The following is a 21116-nucleotide window of genomic DNA, read 5'->3' as shown; positions in this document are numbered from 1 at the left end:
AAATAAAATAAATAAATATTGTTATTTGTATAGTGCCAAATTATTCCGTAGCACTTTCAGGTAATTTATTTATTCCCCCCCCCCACACCACCACCAAGCTACTCATTTTAGCGACCTTGGCAGGATGAGCCAGCCTTGAGCCTCTACCTGAACCAATCAGGGATGGCACTCACAACCTTGAGGTCGTGAGTGAGAGCCTAGGCCTGCATACTGCTACCTTAACACTCTGCAGCCTCCATATGCATCTACCTCCTCACAGGCAGCTCTAGAAAACAATTAAGGCACTTTACCCCAAGGGATTATTTACTGATTGCAGCTTGAGTTGCAGTGAATGCAGGTTACCATCTTGTTTTGTGATGCCTTTTTATTACCTTCTTCCTGGCATAAATTACTCAATGACAATGACCCCAGATTCAATCTTCTATAGTATGGCTGTGGCATAACAACTATTATTCATCATCATCATCAAAGCAGTGCAGCCATGAGCTGGCACCTAGAAACGAACGAAAACCAAGCATCGCACAGGAAAACACTGCAATTACTCATGCAGAAATCATCTTTCTGGCACACAACTTACACAGGAAACAAAAGCAATGCCAACCCAGCGCCAATGGTTTCCATGCCAGTGAGCAGGGAGGAAACGCTGCCATGTTGTTGGTATGATTGTGAGAACGCTGGATTATATACAGTATGTAAAAACAGACGATTAGAACTCAACGATGTTCTTGTCTGCGGCCCATTGTAGACATCCAGTAGATGTTACTGTGGAGGCGCTAGCTGTTAGGTAGCTGCAGAACACACTGTGTAGACAGCCAACACCCGGCTAGTTACCGATTCACCAAGAATCCTAGGTGCCCCATATGGCCCGAACCTTGTACCCGGCACACTGGTGGAGCTGACAGAAGCAGGAACAAATAATCCATTGAAGATCAACACTGCTGAGTAGTAAATCCTCATGCTTGTGGAGTCCTGGGTAGCGGAGTGCGCTCATGGTGAAGGCCCTTAGACTCCAACGACGTAGGGGTATGTCCACCGCTGAGCAGGTCACACCACCCTTTATAGACGCTAATTATTAACAGATTTGCATTACTTCGTTTACGTTAGTCCTACGTTATAGTCTATATTAAAGTCCAGAACGGTGTTTGAAGTTTCTATAGTCCCCATTGGAAACAATCATCAAGCTGGTTATCACACAATCACAAGCCGCTAGGCTGCATTCACAAGGGTGACGCCTATCCAAGAATCACGTAAACATGCGCTTTTCTATGTAAGTGCAATGCGCTTTGTGAAACAAAAACTGCACCTCGGCACGTGCGATTATCACCAAAAGTGCGTGTTATTCCCATAGGAAAAAAAACAGAAAAGTGTATCTGTAAGCAATGCAATTTTTTAGGTCCACAGAAAATGGGCGTTATCGCCCCAAAAAATAAGTCATGCAATAATTTTTCTATCTGGAAGCGAAAGAACATGCATGTGAATAAACAGTGAAATCAATGCGTTTTTCCGTGCAGGTTCGGTCCACATCACTATTGGAATGGACTTGCACGTTAGAAATCAGGCATGGGATTGTATCCTTAAGGCTCTTTTAGATGAACCAATTCTCTTTGAACGGGCGAGCGACGTCCCTGCGATGTGCCAGGAATCACCTATACACCGTATATACGGTAGCTGGTTAGTTAGGGATATCCTCCGAGTGCATTCTACAGTCACACTAGTTTGCTACTATGGCCCCTGCACATTTGCAAGCAGAGCACAGATATTGCATCACTGGTTTGTGCAGGTAATGTAATACAGTGACTGATGGGTTGATAAGTCATGTAACTGGAGCTAGAGACTTTCCGGGGAAAGGGCAAGCGCACAAGACAGTTCAAGACTCATCTTAGGAACATAGAATAAAAGAGAAAAAAACCACTGCGATCTAATGTGTTACTAGAACCCTCTTCGTATTCTAGAGCTACGTTATTAGCAACCCTCTAATATACATTGTATCCGTCACATATCCACCCGGAGAGTCCCTCAGTGTATGGGCTGACGAGACTGAGGCAACAGCCTTGCAAGAGCAAAGCAGACAGACTTCCAGCTGCTCTCCTGCAGAGGCCGTCAGCAAGACATTTTTCTCTATGGAGAAGCTTTCACATTGACGGACAGCAGATCAATATGGCCGGAACATTAGGCATATGATTAGAAGTACGCCAATGCACTATTCTGATCTGATTTATGAATGACACTCGCCCATTCAAGTCTATGGGGATAGCAACAGACAGCAATCAGATGCATACAGAAGAAACAAAAAAAGAAAAAACGACATGTCGTCGATTGCATGCCAAACCGCACAGGGATGCAAAAATACCACTTTTTTTTACAGACATAACACAGACAAGTTTTTTAATGTGCGTCAGTACCCAGCCTAAGCAGAAGACAGATCATGAATGTATGTCACTCTAGTAATAAATGACTCTAGGGAGGGGGGGTAATGAACACGGGCAGCGCTCCTGCGGTAGGAGGGTAAAGAAAGTTCAAATACCAAGGCAGAAGCAGAGGTGACTTACCTGCTGTGACCAGGCCACCCTAGGAGGGACAGTCCGTCACACCCGAAGTCCCCGGTTGCTTAGACGTTATCCATTACTGGTCATACAATCCCTAGCCATATGATCATTCAGAGGAAGGGGGAGCATGAATGGGATCCCGACAAAGGTTTCGAAAAAAAGAGAAGTACAAGATTAACCCTTTCTGATCCACTGTCTGACGTCTTCCTACATTCTGATTGAAGCTTGTACAGTTTCAATGTCAGAATATGTCCGACAGGGTATTCTTACTGTCTATTGCCAGCCACTCCGCTGTTGGAGCCTCTCTGGCGTGCACACACTGGCTTTAGCCAGCAATTGGCACCGTTGTATAACAGCAAAAAAGAAGAAAACCTTTTAGGAAACCCTGAATCCAAAATTGGATTGGAAAGGATTAAAATAAGTAAACAGTACCCAAGGAAGAAGGGGGCGGAATGCCTAAGATTTTATGGTTGCTTGATCAGTAGTGGATGGGAACCTAAATAAAAAGCATATACCATACTCCATCTTGTAGTCATCCAAATGGGTTATTGAAGCGATTAAAAAGGGTTATCGCAGTCTTTAAAATGCATGACCTTTCTCTACAATAGACCCCGATTATTAGATCATCGGGGACCAACACCGATCAATTTTGTAGTTTTTTTTTAGTTAAGGAGGGACAGAGTTCGGAGAGTGGTGCACCCCTTTATTGTTTACCAGGCGCACTTAGTAGCAGCTGAGCCTTTTATTGCAGCTCAGGCCAAGTGACTGGAACGTGAGAAAGCAGTGATACAGTGTAATACCAGGTACATATGCCATAAAACTAGAGTTGTGATTTGTAAACAAGGGAAAGTGGGGCTTGCTGGCATCAAAGTGCCTACATACAGCTAGCAGATGGGGCTACAAAAACTCTGGCCCCGATGACCCAATACGGAAGGTCTATCCTAAGGCTACAATCATTATTTCTAAAGAACTGTATAATCCCTTTAATTACCTCTTATCCCTTGTTAGAAAAGATGCCAGATGTCTGCACACGTGTCAGATTTATGGGCATACCTGTTCAGACATGGCCCGCTTTTGTGTTTGATGAATTCCCTACGGTGAGTGTTACAATTTATTTACACAAATTTGGGTGAGAACCTCCACTTATCTCATCCTAGACCGCACACATCCCTTTGTGCTTAGCAGGGTAGGCCTACATTCTTCGGCTCATCCGACATGCCAGACAAGTTATTATCTCCTGAGAGGTAAGGGTGAATGATAATGATATCTCAGGAATGATCTTTAGCTCTGGGCAAATGGAAGAGCATGCATGTACCCTCCATTCCTTCCACTACTGGGGCTCTCCGCATTAAGAGATTTACACCTTCACAGTGTTTATATAGCGTCCTGTTGGGGATGGTTCATTGTAACTAGAAGAATTATATAGGGTTTACTGGCGCAAAGTATCGGCAGAATAGGAGACGGGAGTGCTCTCAAGATCTACCAAAAAACATGGTCAAAGAGGCATCTAGCCACCTTCTACATAAGCTAATTAAGTACAGAGAACAAGAAATTATTCCATTTCCAAAGGACAATAATTGGGTTACGTTGCTTAGAGAAGAGTGAATTCAATTTAAATGAAAATTACCGCAACAAATAGAAATATACAAAAAGGACCTTCCCACCTGGCACGCACATTATGGACCTTCCCACCTGCCACGCACATTATGGACCTTCCAACCTGCCACGCACATTATGGACCTTCCAACCTGCCACGCACATTATGGACCTTCCAACCTGCCACGCACATTATGGACCTTCCAACCTGCCACGCACATTATGGACCTTCCAACCTGCCACGCACATTATGGACCTTCCAACCTGCCACGCACATTATGGACCTTCCAACCTGCCACGCACATTATGGACCTTCCAACCTGCCACGCACATTATGGACCTTCCAACCTGCCACGCACATTATGGACCTTCCAACCTGCCACGCACATTATGGACCTTCCAACCTGCCACGCACATTATGGACCTTCCAACCTGCCACGCATTATGGACAAAATCGTTCAAACCAGCGAAAGTGAGCCGCTTAGTTCAAACGCAGCCAATGACGAACGAAAATCATGAGGTTCTCGTTCGTCATTCAGTTTCAGCCGGCATAAAAATCATCGCGGGCTCGAGCTCTAACCATACAGTTTAAATACTGATCATTCAGTGTATCACACAGGAACACGAGACACTGAGGATGAGTGAACGAGAACTACACGATTCTCAACGAGAAGGATGCAGTATATGCATACTGCCCAAATGTTAGCGAGCTGGCGATGACGTCATGAGCTCGGGCAAACGAGAATCGCGAGATTCTCCTCCCATGTGAAAGGGCCATTAGACTTATTAAATTGCACAATATTTATTTTAATTACCGTCATTTGGAACTGCAAGGCTCACTTTTCAGCAAGGTAAAACTCATCAAGAAACCCCCGCGACTTATAGTCCCTGATCATCGGAACAGAGTAAAGAGTCAAACTTCCCTAACTGCTTCAGGCAGAACACTCATAAAGCACTCTGCCCGATCATGCGGAGAAATAGCTGCACAGTTCTCTTTCTATACGGCACTGATCAGCAGGGCAAGCGGCGGCAATACTGGCATTCCCAAAGAAACCATTAGTGACACTCTTATCGAGACACAGCCAATCTACTCTCTCCAGTAGACACAAGCCTAATTCACTGCATGCCACCCACAAGAGAAACACAAGCGGCACACAGCAAGTATGTGATAACATTGCGTACTTGCTGCGTGCCGCCAATCGCCATGCACCATTTTGGCGTATATGCGTGCATAGTACACGCCAAGATAGAACATGCTGTGATCTTTCTTGTGCGTGTATTTTGTGTAATATGTGTAAGCAGCAACATAGGAGCCTATTGCGGATTGGTAAAGAGTATTACCCGCATGCGTAATACGCTGTCACCACGCGCTCGTGTGATGGAGCCCTTACAATATCACATCGCTTCTAGTTCAGTCTAAAAATGGCAGATATCGCCATGTTCCCTTCCGAGTGCAGCGAAGGCAAAGACTTGCCAAGGAGGCTACTTGACGTCTACTGCGTGACACTTGTGTGCAGGACGAGAGGCAGCGAATTCTTGCATCGGCTTGTCGTCTGACTTCATTAACACCAGTAAGCTTCCCCTCACAAAATAAGGGCAACACAATTAGAAATAGCGGCACATACAAGGACAAACAGTGCCAGACCAATAAATATCATTCATTATGGCTTCCAAAACATAATAAATGTCACAATGTAGGACATCCAGCTATTTGCTCTATTAACAACATCATCTGGAAAGCAGCGGAGCTGGCTGACATAAAAGGTGAGTGGAACCAGAGCCGGCGCTATGGCGGTGGGTGCCGCTGGCTTCAACCTGTGGCAGTCTGTAGTGCGTTGGAGCAAGTAAGTAATTTGTTTAAGATGGTATAAATGTACCAATATAATATATAGTCGAACTAATTCAATGCAGAATTTGTTGCATATTTCACCCCCCTGCACATGGGCGGAATTTCCACCCGTGCCAGCTGCCATAGGATTGCATTATCTAATGCAATCCTATGCACGCAGCCGCGATTTGTCCATGTGAAAACACGCACGGAAAACAAATCATGGCATGTTCTATTTCTATGCCCACACAGAAATGTCAGTAGTGACGGGTCAGCTCCGCTCTGCGCAAGCTCCGGCTGGGCAGCAGCCGGCACACAGCGCAGAGAGGAGACGCCAGAAGCGGGTGAGCGGCAGGTCTCTGCAGGGGCACGGGTCCGCATCCCGCTGCAAAAATGCTCAGTGGTATCGGCCGTCTGCAGGTGGCCTTCCTGGCATAGGTATTTAAGTTTTAAAATCTCATATAAATAGATGTTCTATTCATCTAAGCCCCCTATTTATAAAAAACATTGATCACTAGGACGTGGAAACAGCAATAGAGAATTAGTAATTGCGTTTTCTCTCCATTAGACTAAGTATACTTAAGCTACTCTCACACAGACGTTTTTTTCTGCGATTACTCCGCAGTAATCACAGTATAACGCTCCCATTCATTTCAATGGAGCCTCGCAGACACGTGCTTGATCGCACTGTTCTATTTTTTTGTGTTTAGTGCACTTCATCAATGATGGAGTGTGCTACAGCCGCTGTCCGAAGCAGGAACACTGCCTCTGAAAACTAAAGTAAAATTGCGTCGCTTTGCCAGGGCCGCCGTGTGCGAGAGTGGCCTTTATCCTGCTTCTTCAAGGCTTTTAGTTGAGAGAAACCTCTGCAGACCAGGGAAAGGCGGCGCTGGGCATACCTTATGCTTATTATATATCATAATGGTAATGAAAAGCCTAATGTTACCATTTTAATATAGTGCTGTAAGGGTGTGCGTTCTGGGACCTGTGGTTCTACAGGCTTCCAGAAGCATAACTTCACAGGTGTGGAATAATTGTGCTGGCTGGGTGTGGATGTCTCCAGCAAGCCAATCTCTACTGATATGTTGCATATATAGCAGCTCTTCTGCATAAGGAAGCTGGTATCCCATCACTCAGAACTGGGTGTTAAGCATGTTAGTCTGAAGTGTCTCTCTCACCTTCCCTGAGGATGGTCTGGACACCTGTAGTCCCCTTCTGCATCTTATACGAACCCCCTCTCCCTTTCACAGGTGCGGCATCCAGCCATCTTAGGTCTCAGATGGTCATATTGGTGATTCCTGACACTGTTCCCTGTATGTCAGCATGGTGGACAACTCTTCCCCTTGGTGTGAGGACACTTGGGCTAGCTATGGTTTGATTCCTGTATGCATGACAGTTCTGAGTGGAGTCCGATTCTGTAGTGCTAACAGCGACGTGTTCTGTATGCCTGTGCAGGTGGCCGGATATGTGCTGTGAACGGTCCAATTCTATGTTGCATGCAATTCCTGGTGTGTAGGGGTGAACTGTGTCCTGTCCTGCTGTGGATCGTTTACCATCTCTGGCGAGTTGAGGTCCTTCGATTCCAGTGCAGGGTTGTCCCCATCAGGACAATCGCCCTGCTTGCAGGCAGGTTTCCTGGGGACAGTTGTTTCATTAGAGTAGGGACTCGCGAGACAACTAAGACCCTTGATGTGAGCTTGTGGGCTTAAAGGAGATGTCTCGAGGAAGCAGGGAATTTTTTTTTTTGCCCAGTCCCCCTAATTAAGCATACATTACTAAGCCCCCCTGTAAATGACTTTTCTAGCTGGTTTCTACTTACCGTTCCAGCAACTTATAAAAGTTTCTCCAAGATGGCCGCCAGCTCTTTTCCCGTCGCTTGCTGCAGCCCGACGTGCGCGCTCCCGAGACGCTACCAGCTGTGTCTCCATGGCAACCAGACGCCCCGCAGCCGCCGACCAGTCACCCACCGCCAGGCAGCAGGTAACCGGCGCTAGCCCCCGGCTCCCCAGCGCTACGCTCCCGGCTCCCCAGCGCTAGACCCTGACAACAGACGAAGGCCCCGGAGCCCAGCGCTAGGTTCCGGAGCCCAGCGCTAGGTCAGCGCTAGGTTCCGGAGGCCAGGTGAAGGCCCTGGAGCCCAGCGCTAGGCCCCGGAGCCCAGCGCTAGGTTTCGGGGCCTTCACCTGGGCTCCGGAACCTAGCGCTGGGCTCCGGAACCTAGCGCTGTGGCCCGGGATCTTCACCTGTTAGAGAAGATCACCCCCCCGACCCATCACTTACCTGGGCGGCTTCTCGGGGCGGCTGGGCTGGGCTTCTCCGCTGGGCAGCTCCAGTTTCTGCACCTTCCTCTAACAGAGGACGGTACAGAATGGCCGCTCCAGCGCGCTCCCGAGCAGTGACAGCTCGTCTGCGCATGCGCAGAAGAGCTGTAGCAGGGAGCACACTGAAGCGGCTCGTGCTGAAAGGAGAAGACCGGACTGCGCAAGCGCGTCTAAAAAAGCAAGCTGCCAGCGAATTTAGACGGAACCATGGAGACGAGGACGCTAGCAACGGAGCAGGTAAGTGGAATAACTTCTGTATGGCTCATATTTAATGCACGATGTATATTACAAAGTGCATTAATATGGCCATACAGAAGTGTATAACCCCACTTGGTTTCGCGAGACAACCCCTTTAAGTGACTTGGCCAATCCACAAACGAATACCTCATACTTTTATAGAGATTCCATCTGGCTACAGGTGCAGGTATGTATGGTGCGCGTTTTGGTCGCCAGACTGTTAGTTATGTACGCTGTCTCAGTGTTTGGCTGGGGTTTGCCAGTTCATGAGTATGAAAGGCGTAACAAATACATTTATCACTTAAACGTGAGTCATATATGAAGGATTCAGAGTCTGGGAAAATTGAGAACTCGGAGGTTTGGCTTACCAACTCCACTGCCTTGCATGCAACATGTAACATAACATATACAGGCGACTGATACAATAAAATCACAAAAAGATGAAGCGGATAACTCCAGTGAAAATTATAAAGCATCACGTTTACTTACACAAAAAGAAAACGTTTTGAAGAATTCTGCTTCCATTGGGTGCTATGGGCAACAAGACCAATTTTCAGAAGACCGTTTTCTGACTTTTCATCATTCATGGCTGGCTTGTGAAGACTTTTTTTTTTTTTAAAGGCAAAGCACTTATGCCCTCGAAAGTCGCCCCAAGTAAAGGTACCGTTATTCTCTGTTAATAGAGTATAAGTAAAAGTATCACACGCCAGATTTACAAAACTTCGCCTGATCATAAGGCATTAATAAGCTTGGTTCTGAAGGAGTTAAAGTTGCTTCAATTAAGCTGGTATCGCAGTTTTTAATTCCCAAAAATACCACTTTTATTCGGCATTGGAAAGCATTAGTTTTTTCTTCTGCTTACAAAAAAAAATTGCGCATCCATAAGTTTTCTGTAGGTCAATAGTAAAATATGAAAAGCCCTACAAGAGGTGTATTTTGTAGCGTTTTCTCATCTTCACTGAGTTTTTTGTTTCATCTTTCTTGTGGAGGCGGGGGGGGGGGGGGGGGGGGAATGGGTCCATGGAGTTTTTTGGAAGCCACAGTCTTCTCTGAGTGTGACCTTCTCTGGTGTTTTACCCATGGGTGTCTCTATAGGAAAAACAAATACCAAAAACATTTTTCAGTGTTTTTCTCACCAAAATATTGTCTGTGGATACCCTTTTTCGTGGTTTTTGTTGTAAAAGTCATTTTTTTGCCAACAGGAAGTGGTCATATTGCTTGCTACTTTTGAACTAACTCCTGCAGAACTAATAATAAAACAGTCCCTCTGACATGAACGAGATAAATCCACAACCTGTAGGGGCATCACTTTGTTTGTCACGGTGCTTTCCCCACATTGTAGGCAAGTAGACGGCATCTTCTAGCCAATTAGGACGACTTCTCCTATAAATCAACACCAATGTGGCATATTTCTAGAAGTATGCAGATCACATCCATGAGTATGTATCTGCACGATTTCACTACAGCCCCAACATTAGAGCATATCCCTGCCAGATACACCTGAGCCAAGAATGGACTTATTCCGGGTATTGTCCCAATGTGAGTGCTAAGAGTTTACAATACACGGCATAAACACATGCGAAAATTAAAATAATTAGAAGGTCGAAACTAAAAAACAAACCAAGGTCCGGATGTGAAGACAATTATAGAAACGCTGTACACAAAAAGCAGAACTCAAGGCTGTTTAATGTAAACTCCACACCACTTTACACGTGGACCGATGATGTACTTCCCCCACGCCTACTGGAACCTGACAACAGCCGTCCAACAAGCCTCGGCAGATTCAGCTATGTCTTCCGCAGAAAGCCAGACCTTTGTGATAAAGGGAAGCAAGCATGCACATCCGAGAAGAAAAAACACTCTTCAAAGAATTTTGATCACCGCTTGATAGGTTTTTCACCCAAAACACATGAAACTCCAGACTTGTAAAGAAGGCTCCCTTTGATCATTCCCTTCTATCTTACATCTATAAACACTTCACACAATTTTAGACGCTTCGCTTTCAGAAACCTTTTTAAGAAGAAAACTGCTAAACAGCCACCAGTAACCCAAAAATGTAATTTCTGCTCTGTTCACAGCGCATTCGGCACGTATGTTTAACTATAGCGCTACATACGCCTGGCATTGCCCTCCACTAGCAGGATCCAGTCAACTACGCTATTCGGTACGGCGCCAGAACATATACATTTTCCAATGTATACTGTCCAAATGTATGCCCAAAAATCCCCATCCTAGTTAAAGTTTATGTGGTTTACACACCAGGCACAGAGGCCCCCTGCACACTGCAGAGCCGGACTCCGCATGCAATGTGATTGCAGAAGGGCTGCGGATCGGACGGCTTCCATTGACTTCAATCGAAGTCGCGGGAAAAAAAAAAATATGGAGCATGCTACAATTTTTCCTTCACTTGCTGAACCCGCAATTGGTTTCCGCAAGAAGGATCAATTTGTTGCGGAACCGCGATGCGGACGCCCACCATGAATTCCACAGCAAATATCCATCCATGGGCAGGAACCCTAGGTGTATATAGGAATTATCCAATATTCTGCAGTCCCTCAAAGCATCCAATAGCCATTTATTTTCCTTACCCCATATGAATAAACAGGAAGTAGAGCTGACATATGGCACTGGGTGATGACACCATAAATATAAGGAAAACTTCGGCAGCATGCAGGGGTGCAAATCCAAAAAATTTATTCTTCCATCAGATACAAAAATGGCGACATTTCGGCTGTGTTGGCCTTTCTCAAGCTTGAGAAAAATCAACATGGCCAAAACGTCGCCATTTTTGTATGTAATGGGAGACTAAATTTTTCTATGGATTTGCCCCTCTGCATGCTGCCGAAGTTTTCCTTATATTTATGGGCTTTGTTCAGTTAGATTTGGTCTTCGCAGTACAACGGCTCTTGCATTTTTTAGCCCAACCCAGGATTGGGTTAAAATTGGTGCTACTGACGCAACTCTCTACTATTTACTGGTTGATGACATCAGGTAGCCATAGATTGGTGTGTGGCACTGTCAATATTAGGTGGGCATTAGAATGCTAGTAGCCCATACTAAAGATGTTCCACCAAACTTTGCAAGTGGCGACATAAAAAGCAGAACTATCAACAAGTAGTAATGCCGATTGTATTGGGTAATCTAAGAACCGGCGCGGCCATCTTGGAGGCAATTTCTGCCTGTCAGCAAGTTTAAAATCTACTAAATTTACTAAACTGTGTGTGCCGTTCCATAAATTTGGGGCAAATCACTCGAACTACCTCCTTTATCTAGCTTGGCACAATCTGCCAGTCTAAGTAAATGCGAGCCAATGTATCCACCACGCCATGTTCTGGGCATTGAATGGTAAACCGTAAAACAGTCAGAGTGGAAATAGTCCTACTAATAAATGAAGAAGTCTTACCCATCTAGACTAAATTCTGATCATTCTGTAATTCCAGTGTTCAAGGTTCTTCTGAGAAATAAGTTACAGTAACTTTATCATCTGGAGACATGCAATAAAAACATTCAATATCTTTAGATGGCTAGAAAGAGGTGGCTAAAATGGGAATAGAGTCATCAATACGGTAGTTGATGAATGGGGGGGAGGGGTCATCTCTCGCGGAACCCCTATTTATCAGCTGATTGTACGGCTCGCTGCAGAGTGCAGCGGGCCGGACGTAGTCGTCAGTGGTCAAAAGAAGCAGGGGCAGCATCGGCTTCACTCCTATTGATGTCAATGGGAGTGCCATGTTGCCCTTATACTTCCTACTCAGAGCAGGACGCGATGTCCTGACCATGAGGGGAGCAAGAAACAGCATGGCACTCCCATAGTCGTCAGCCAGTGCTACCCCTGCTTCTTCTGACCATTGATGACGACGTACGGCCCACCGCACTCTGATCAACTGAGGGATGGGGATTCTGAGTGGTAGACGCCCGTCTATCAACTACTGATGACCTATCCATGAGTTACAGTAGGTCATCAGTTAAAATCTTGTCTCCCTTCAGCCTAACATACTATGTAAACCAGAATACCCCTTTAAGCAAATAGCCGAACTGGCTGTTTTATGCAGTTTTTGTAACTCTTGTAGAAATGAACAGGAGTTATGTAAACTGCATAGCACATCAAGCTACGCTGTACAACCCCTTATGGGCAACTAGAAATGAAACAGACATAAAAAAGATAATAAATTCCCTTTATTCTATCATTATGATGCATTCATGGTTTTAGCTTAAAAATCTAATGCAAAATTCTAAGTTTTCTAGCATTCCTACATACAAAGCATCTGCTTGGTAAAGGACACATTATACTGCGTCTAACGCTAAAGACCTCAATAAGAATGCTACTATCAATGGAAGCTTTTAGTATAAATGTACGAATGGCTATTAATACACTGTTTATTAGGCCTCCTGCACACTGGCGTATTTGCATTGCGGAGTCCGTGGTGGGCATCCGCCTCCAGACTCCGCAGCAGATACAGCCCATAGTATTCAATGGCAAAACGCCATTTCATCTCCATGAGCGGAAATAGATTGTGATTTTCAGCTCGCGGAGAATAAATCGCAGCATGCTGTGATTTTGTGTGGGTTAGGCACGGCCAACCTCCATTGAAGTCAATGGTGAGCACTGCGGAGGTATCATGGTATACACATCACCCCCCAGCGCCAGAGGCTACTGCGCATCCGTGACGGAGTGCCGGACAGGACATCCGCAGCGTGTGCAGAAGCAGACGGGCAGGTAAGTTGGGGTCACCGGGTCGAGCTCGAATGCGGGTATCCCACATGCGGGGTCCGACCCGCCCGTGTGCAGGAGACTTTAATGCTGTAAGCAAAGCTCCATCGGAATAATATTACTTTATATTGGGAGACACCAAGTATCAACAGCAGATTAAATATTACATATACTATATGGACAAAAGTATTTGGACATTGCTGAAAATCAGCAAATATGCAAATACTGAGTTTACCAAGCGGCATGCTGGGAAGGGTGTGGGTAAAATAAAAGCTGCTCATTTTGTAATAACTATTCATTGATCCGACCAACCACTTGTGGGACGAACTGGAGCGACGGGTACGACATCGCCACCCACACCCATCCAAACAACCATCTCTTCTCACAGCCTTCCATAAAGAATGGCGAGCTATTCCAGCCCAGACTTAGAGAACTTGTGGAAAGCATGGCTGGACACACAGACGCTGTTATACAAGCAAAAGGAGGGCCGACACATTACTAAATAGCATAATAAAGCACTTTTACTGAAAAACATGCAGTGTCCAAATACTTTGGTCTATCTACTGTATAATATATAGGCTCTCGGAGGCCCCTTGTGTGTAGTGACCTCTTCTTCTACTTATGTAGAGATTGTTTACCACTAGACGCCTCTACGGAGAACACATTTCACACCGTTACCAGAGTCTGAGAGGGGCGCATTATTGGGATGTGAGAAGCTGGATGGTCGTATTTACGAATTGCCCTCCACCGGGACTGTTCTGACCAAACTGTCATGAGGTGTTGGGTCCAGTGGATACATGGGAGCATTCACACAAGAGACCGGGCTCAGGACACCCACGATAGACCATTAGTAGAGAGGATCATCTGATCGTTTGACAAGCCCCAGCAGTTCTAACTGTTTAATTATCCGCCATCTAGAGACAGGGGGCGCCATAGTTACACCCCTGTGTCTGTTGGAACCATTTCTAAGTCCTGAAGGACATAAAGACATTTGGCTCACAGTGCCTATTACATGTACAACTTTTGACACCCACCCACTGTCCCCTCCGTTTGCAGTGGTGTCATGAAAATGAAACTGGGCGTTACGGAGTGGAACCGGATTGTCTTCATCAATTAATCCAGGTGTAGTCTGGGCGCTGCTGATGGCAGTGTTAGTGTCTGGAGACCTAGGGGGAAGCGCCTCAATCCTGCCTTTGCTGTGGAGCAGAACACTGCCCCATTGCTGGTGTGATGGTCTGGGGGCCATCATATACGACAGTCGGCCATTTTTCCTATAGCACGCTATGGGCGCCATTTACTGCGGATCCATGGTGCGGATGCCTGCCGCAGATCCCCCAGCAGATATCCGTCCATGGGCAGGAGCCGTAAGTGTTCCATTTTCTGCAATAAATTCCCCTTTTGCTCTGATATTGTCATCACTTCTTTATATCAAGATTACAAACGCACACAAGACGTTTCATTGGATTCCAACAACTCCTAGGTGCCCGATTTTCTTTGTGATAATGAGTGTATTTGGCTGTGATCATTTCCTGTACCACCTTGTCATTCCATTACGGCTTCTGCTAGTTACACATATCAACAATGCAAAGGCTTTGCTAGCGCCAAGAAAAATTAATGAAGACAAAGTTAAATAAACCATGAAAACAAGTTTTGTTGACCTCTCTTAGGAACTATGATAAACAGCCTGGAGCAACTGCCAAGCAGCAAGTCATTATTACACCGTTCTATTCCCCGAGGGGTTGGGTGTACAACGAGCTACCAGCGCTGCTCAAACCAGGCTCCCAAGTGAAGAATACATCTCATCGCACCTCATTTCACTATATAGAAAAGTACAAAAAAATATATATATTCTACAGAAAACTTGGTCGCTACACGAGTATGTTTACACGCAGCGGAATACTCCGCAGCATTTGCGCACTGATGGTGCGTATTTTGACTTTTGCGGAAAAGCGGTAGAATTTTCCGCAGGTTTTTCCATTGGTTCTGCAATCTTGCCATCAGTGAAAATTTTGACTCGAATTTCAAAAGATCCTGCGCTCTCCCTCACCTCTGAACTCTTCACGCTCTCAGCGCTTCCTTCACTGGGCACCCGCCGGCCTCTAGAGAATGCAGCACCGCTGGCCACTTTTGCATCACCTGACCAACGGTGCTCCGTTCACTAGAGGCCGGCGGGTGCCCAATGAAGGAAGCACTGAGAGCATGAAGACTTTGGAGTTGAGGGAGAGCATGATATCACCTGAGACCAGCAGCAGCTGCTGGTTTTAAACCTGCGTCTGTTGCAGAAATGTTGCAAATTTTGCCACAGAAAATCCGTAGCATTACCGCTATAAGTAAGCGTACCCTAATGAGTGCAGCCCAAGTCAACTGAACTGTATGAAGTTTTGGAACGGTCCATGTTCTGTGTCCGGCGGCTCAGGTCATGCAGAGGACATGTTGCGGGCCCATACAGACTATACAGATATGTTATTGATTTCATATGGGAAAATATAAGAAGAGAAGGCTACTTTTTCAATTCAATCCCTTAAATGGCCATCTGCTTCTATTGGAGGCACCAAATAATGCTTAGAGAAGGAACACATTGGTACAAATGAAAAAAATATGAAAGCAATTACCATTACTGAACAGAATATACCAAAGTTTTGATCAGAGATCAACAAGAGCTTATTTAAGATCAAGTAGAAGATCATTGCACCAACCAGTTTTGCACTTGATCTTGGTTCAAATCTTGGTTCAATTTGATCCTCCGATTTTGGTGGACCAAAATAGTTGAACCTCATTTACGGAGGACTAGGCTGATAGCCGGATAGGCTTTTCCCTGGCAGCAAAATTACACCCAAGTTTGCTGCTAGTAGAGGCCATGATTTTACCAGCGCTATAAATGCTGTGAAGATCACTATGAATGCTGGGAGAATAAACTGACTCCAGTTACCAATCACGATACATTCCTTCCAGGCTCAAATTTCAATTGCGGATCAAGTCAACTTGATTTTGCACATCTTAGCCCCACATTCATCAGGTACGGATGTAGCAGCAAGGAAGGTCATGCTCTACAATCTGGTGAGCCCAATTTAGGATTCACGCCAGGAAATACCATTTCACAGGAAAGTCAGTTGTGTGGAAGTAGAAGGGAGGTCATAATCATGTGGTCAGCTCAGTTTGTTACAATACATAAAGGCAATTGGCTCTCACCAGTAAGAAGTTAAGCTTGGGTGAGATATACATAATACTGCTCAGTTTTAAAGAAAAACCCATTTAATGTGACGTTTCGTAATCTACAGTAGTTGATTTGCTGCAGATTTTCATCAAAATGAGCAACGTGTGAACGCACACCCTAAGGGGATCTTCTGGGCTTTTACTATTGTTGACCTATCCACAAGATAGGTCATCAGTAGTTGATCAGTGGGCCACTGCCGCTTGGGATCCCTGTCGATCAGCTGATCGCCTGACCTGCTGTCAGTGCGGCAGGGCTGTACATAGTCGTCGGGGTCTGAGCCAGAAGTGTAATGGACAGCTTTACTCCCACTGAAATCAATGGGATAGAAGTTGCCTATTACAGTCTGACTCTGAACGCGATGCAGAGCTGGAAGCGTAATAGGTGGCATTGCTTCCATTGATTTCAATGGGAGTGAAGCCACCCATTACACTTCCGGCTCTGACCTCCCAATACTGACAGCAGGCCAGGCGATGGGCGGATCTCCATGATCAACTACCGAGGACTCATCTTGAGGATAGGTCAACAATAGTAAAAGCCCAGAAAACCCCTATAAAAAGGGATTCTCTGCTTTTGAACAGCCTTACTTCTTAGGAGAGCCCTTTAAAAATCAGTAGATAAACTTCAGATCACTGGGTTGTGTATTGTAGGGCAAGACACAGAAATGGTCTTTGTAACCACTCTAAACTGGACAAGCCCTTAGATACAACCATAAATCAGGAATGGATACAGAAAAGATCAATTATTCAGTCTTGGATTCAGCTTGAAAATTGGTTGCAAAACACTTCAAATCTGCACCATGTACCCCAATAAGTATATTGAGGACTGCTAAATTAGAGATATGAGCAGAATAAGGCCTACATTACCCTTCTCTCTGCCCAAAGGGCAATTCTTCCTTAAGGTGCGTTCACACGTCACTGATTTGTTGCAGATCTACAGCAGATTTCACCTTTTCATCTGAATTCAAATTAAAGGGATGTAATCTTCCGCATATCTGCACCAAAATCTGCAACAAATCAGTGGCATGTGAACGTACCTTAAAGCTGGGGGGGAAAAAAGACGACTTGCAAACCTACTGAGCAAAAAAAAAAATAATATTTTTTTTCGTTGTCGGGCATGGTATCCTTAGCAACCAGACTGTCAGACATGAGTCAGCTGAAAAGCTGGATTGGCACAGTGTTCACAGCATAGATGTGGAGCTTGGCAGTATTCAATCCATGCCCATCCACAATGTAGGTTGCAGTATTAATCAGATTTAAAAATAAAAACATTGAAAAATTAAATTAGGTCTGTATTTGCTTATAGGGATTTTCTGCTTTGGACAACCTCTACTTCCTAGAAGGGTTCCTTGAGTATAAGAAGATCATACATAGGACATTCCCACCGCCAAGTCCCTTAGCGATCAGATGTGATCTATGGGGAGATCGGGCAGTAAGTGTACAAGTTCCCTGCAGCACCAACACATGAAGCATTGCACAGTACGGTACCCATCCAAATTGGAGTTGAAGATGTAATGCAAAGCAGTACAGGTCCTGCAAAGTGAGAGATGTCACTCTGGTTTAGAGATGAGCGTCCTGAGCCAAGGACCCTCTATAGTAATTCAGTATTCCCTTATAGAGCACTGCATACAAAAATGGGTTTTGTAAACCGGACAACCCTTTAAAAGGCATTGAATACAGTGGCAACTGGAACAGCGCTGTTTACATCCACCAGGTCCATGAGCATTGGGCAACTACTGCTAGGTTTACGCCATTGCATTGCTACTACCACCACTTCAACTAGCTCATCTAAACTCTTATGAAGCATGCAATAAATGATTCCATTCCCCAACCTATAAAGCTTCTGACTGTGCAGTGAAATAAATATGAAGCAACATAAACTCTCTAAGCAGGTAGCCTCATGGATGCGGACTGGTGGACCTTCCTAGCCAATGCTAGACTAAGTCATAGGTGCTGCAGAACAAGACATGAAATGAATTATTACTCTGCTTGAGTTGCAGATTTAGTTGACAAGGGATACAGCAACTCTCTTCATTGACCCCCTCCACCTGTTGAAGTCAATGCATCATCCCCCTTCTATGCAAGCATCATCAACACTCTTACATAATCTTGCCTTCTCAACAACAGCCAAGAAGTGACTAGGATGTAGTTACAAAGCAAAAAAAATGAGTCCCTCATAAAATGCAGACTCAACCATCTGTGGACGATGCAACAGGGATTTTGGGCAATGGTCTAAAAGTTAAGACTGAATAAACTGAAAGTGTACACAGTATAAAGCATATATAATCCATCGAGCAGGAGCCAGGTAAACCCAGGTGCATAAATATTTGTTACTGGAGACTAACCTTTTGGGCTGCTTGCCAAATTGGCTCCTGTAGTCTGCATCGCTTGTTATATGCCAATATGTGTCTTATGCTACAGTTCATTCCATGATAGGAGATACCAACTTAAAGCATTTGTTATGCAGACATGGATCAGCGGATTCCGATTTATAGTAAATCCATAGAGCAATTCTTGTGTGCGGTTATAGATCACCGCCGATCCTCTACAACCCACAAGGATCTTACCAAAAATCTGCACAACATATGTTAACAGATCTACATCTCCACCTCCAAACTAGGTGAAATGTTAACCTACATATTCAAATGTGTTCCTTCTCAGCTCAGTAAGCCGCAATCTCACCAATTCTTGTCCCGCAGTAGGGAGCATGATGTACAGGGTCATGATGTTGTGCTTGCTTTGATCCATAGCCATTGTTTACAAATAAACTTTGTTACAATGTCTTTCCATCACCTGCAGATCTAGATACATTGTAGCACACACATAGAAACAATCAGCAAGCTGTATACCTGCTCCCAGAATAGTAGGCGTCCGATTACAATCCTGTATGTTGTCTCCCATCTTAAAGGGGTTAATTTCCTAACCTTTGCTTGGAATGTGGCAACCCTCCTAGTAATGTACTGTGGAATTCACCATCTCAGAATGGCTGGGTTGGATTTTCCAACTCCTATTGGTCGCTATGTGATATAGAGGTGTCAATAATGGGAGCTCTAATCATCAATATCACGCAGGATTGTGCGGCAGGCCACAAAGATGGTCGTGTGGGAAGGGGTTAATAAGAAGATTGTGGTCGGAGTACAGTAAGCACTGAAAGCTGTCTCTGGAGGAGACACCAATGTGAGACATATTGACTGCAGGCTTTTCTCCAGTAAATGCCGCTTCCTAGAGGGCATCAGGCAATCCCCTTGATGCAACACGCTGCCAGTCATCATCCATAGGAGACAATATAATGCTACAGCGTAGGGGGGGGGGCTCCAATGGTAATGATTCCGCTGGAGCGGAGGAATGTAACATGATGTTGCTACAAGATAACAGAACATGGAGCTGTCCTAATCTGCATCCTGAATACAAAAATCTGCAACAAATACATTGTATATGACAGGCGCAAGAAAAAAAGGATTCAATAAAATGACAATAGGGGGCAAATCAGCATCCACCCACCCACACACACCGTACTATGCAGTGATGGAGAATGGAAGGCAATTCCTGCAGAGAGAGAGTTTCCATTTTGTAGATTAGGGACTGAGCATGTAGGACCCTCCCAGCACCACCTTACAGCACCCCACCCAGGCTAATCATGGGGGTAGGCTGCTGCGCCAGATGGGTGCAGTGCCCCCCCAATACTGCAATGCCCACCCTGCTGTGCCCCAGATCTGACAGTGTGACATCTAGGTGACATATGCTTGTCTTACCTTTCACCGCCCTGTCCAACGTAGACAACTTGGGATCAATGGCCCTGTGCTCAGACATGTCCAGCTGCAGTGTGAGGCTGTCAATGGATCAAGGTCTCTAATATCCTGGAGATACAACTTCAGCCTTTTTTTTCCTTCTGCGGTTGTCAGATATGATTCACCAGCATGGAGAAGAAGAAGATGTGTCTGTCAGCAGCAGCAGCGGCGGCGGCGGCAGCGGCAGCAGCCCTCCCCCCCGAACATAACCAGCACTGCTGCAGTGAGCACTGAAATGCAACAGCCTGTCTCCAGCCAGAGACACTGCTCCACTGTATTCCCTGACACTCACGCTCTCACACACACAAGGCACTAGCGCTCTCTACACCATCAGCCCAGCTTGGGTTACAGCGTTCTAATCCCGCCCCCTTGCTCCCTGTCTCGCCCTTCCTATTGGTTGCGGCGCACCGTCAGTCAAGGCTTAGGAACCCTTCCAGGTATTTCCCTTCCCTGAAGCTCACTGGTGTTACTATGGCTCTCTGCGCTGTCACTTTGGCTGCAGACGAGGAAGTGGAGGCGGAGTGGGAGGGGGGGAAACCACAGCGCGGAGCAGGGAGAAGCCCCGCTAATGACTCCTGTGCAGCACACGGGCGAGAGAGGGAGGGGGCGGGAGGAGCGCGCAGAGAGCGAGACAGGGATTGGACGATGGCTCCAGCCGCCTCATTGGCTCTGCGCTGATTGGCTGCTTGGGCTTCCTGTTAGCTTCTAGATGGCGGCTGCTGAGTGTCTCGGCGCGCCGCCGGAATGTATGAGGGGCGGCGGTGTCCGCAGCTGCACGTACGGGATGGACACAGCCGCGGCTCACGGCTGTCTGGGCGGCAGACATGGCCGACCAGTAGCTGGAGTCCTTGTCAGGGACAGTCATTCTTAAAGGGGGTT

General features: G+C 45.8%; 1 protein-coding gene across 4 annotated transcripts in view; it reads right to left on the bottom strand.

The window, feature by feature from the left end:
• Nucleotides 1-20824, bottom strand: part of PPP3CA (protein phosphatase 3 catalytic subunit alpha) — a 206940-nt gene extending 186116 nt beyond the window's left edge. Inside the window, exon 1 of one of the 4 annotated variants that reach the window (XM_066573972.1) lies at nt 20202-20824. In XM_066573972.1, the coding sequence (XP_066430069.1) occupies nt 20202-20259 (58 nt within the window). In that variant the 5' untranslated portion in view covers nt 20260-20824. The remainder of the gene's footprint in view (nt 1-20201) is intronic. The other 3 variants (XM_066573973.1, XM_066573974.1, XM_066573975.1) reach the window with 3 other exon arrangements.
• Between the last annotated feature and the right edge of the window lie 292 nt (nt 20825-21116).

The sequence above is a fragment of the Eleutherodactylus coqui genome, chromosome 7, assembly GCF_035609145.1.
Source record: "Eleutherodactylus coqui strain aEleCoq1 chromosome 7, aEleCoq1.hap1, whole genome shotgun sequence".
NCBI classification, from domain to species: domain Eukaryota; kingdom Metazoa; phylum Chordata; class Amphibia; order Anura; family Eleutherodactylidae; genus Eleutherodactylus; species Eleutherodactylus coqui.
This window is presented reverse-complemented; position numbering and strand designations above follow the sequence as displayed.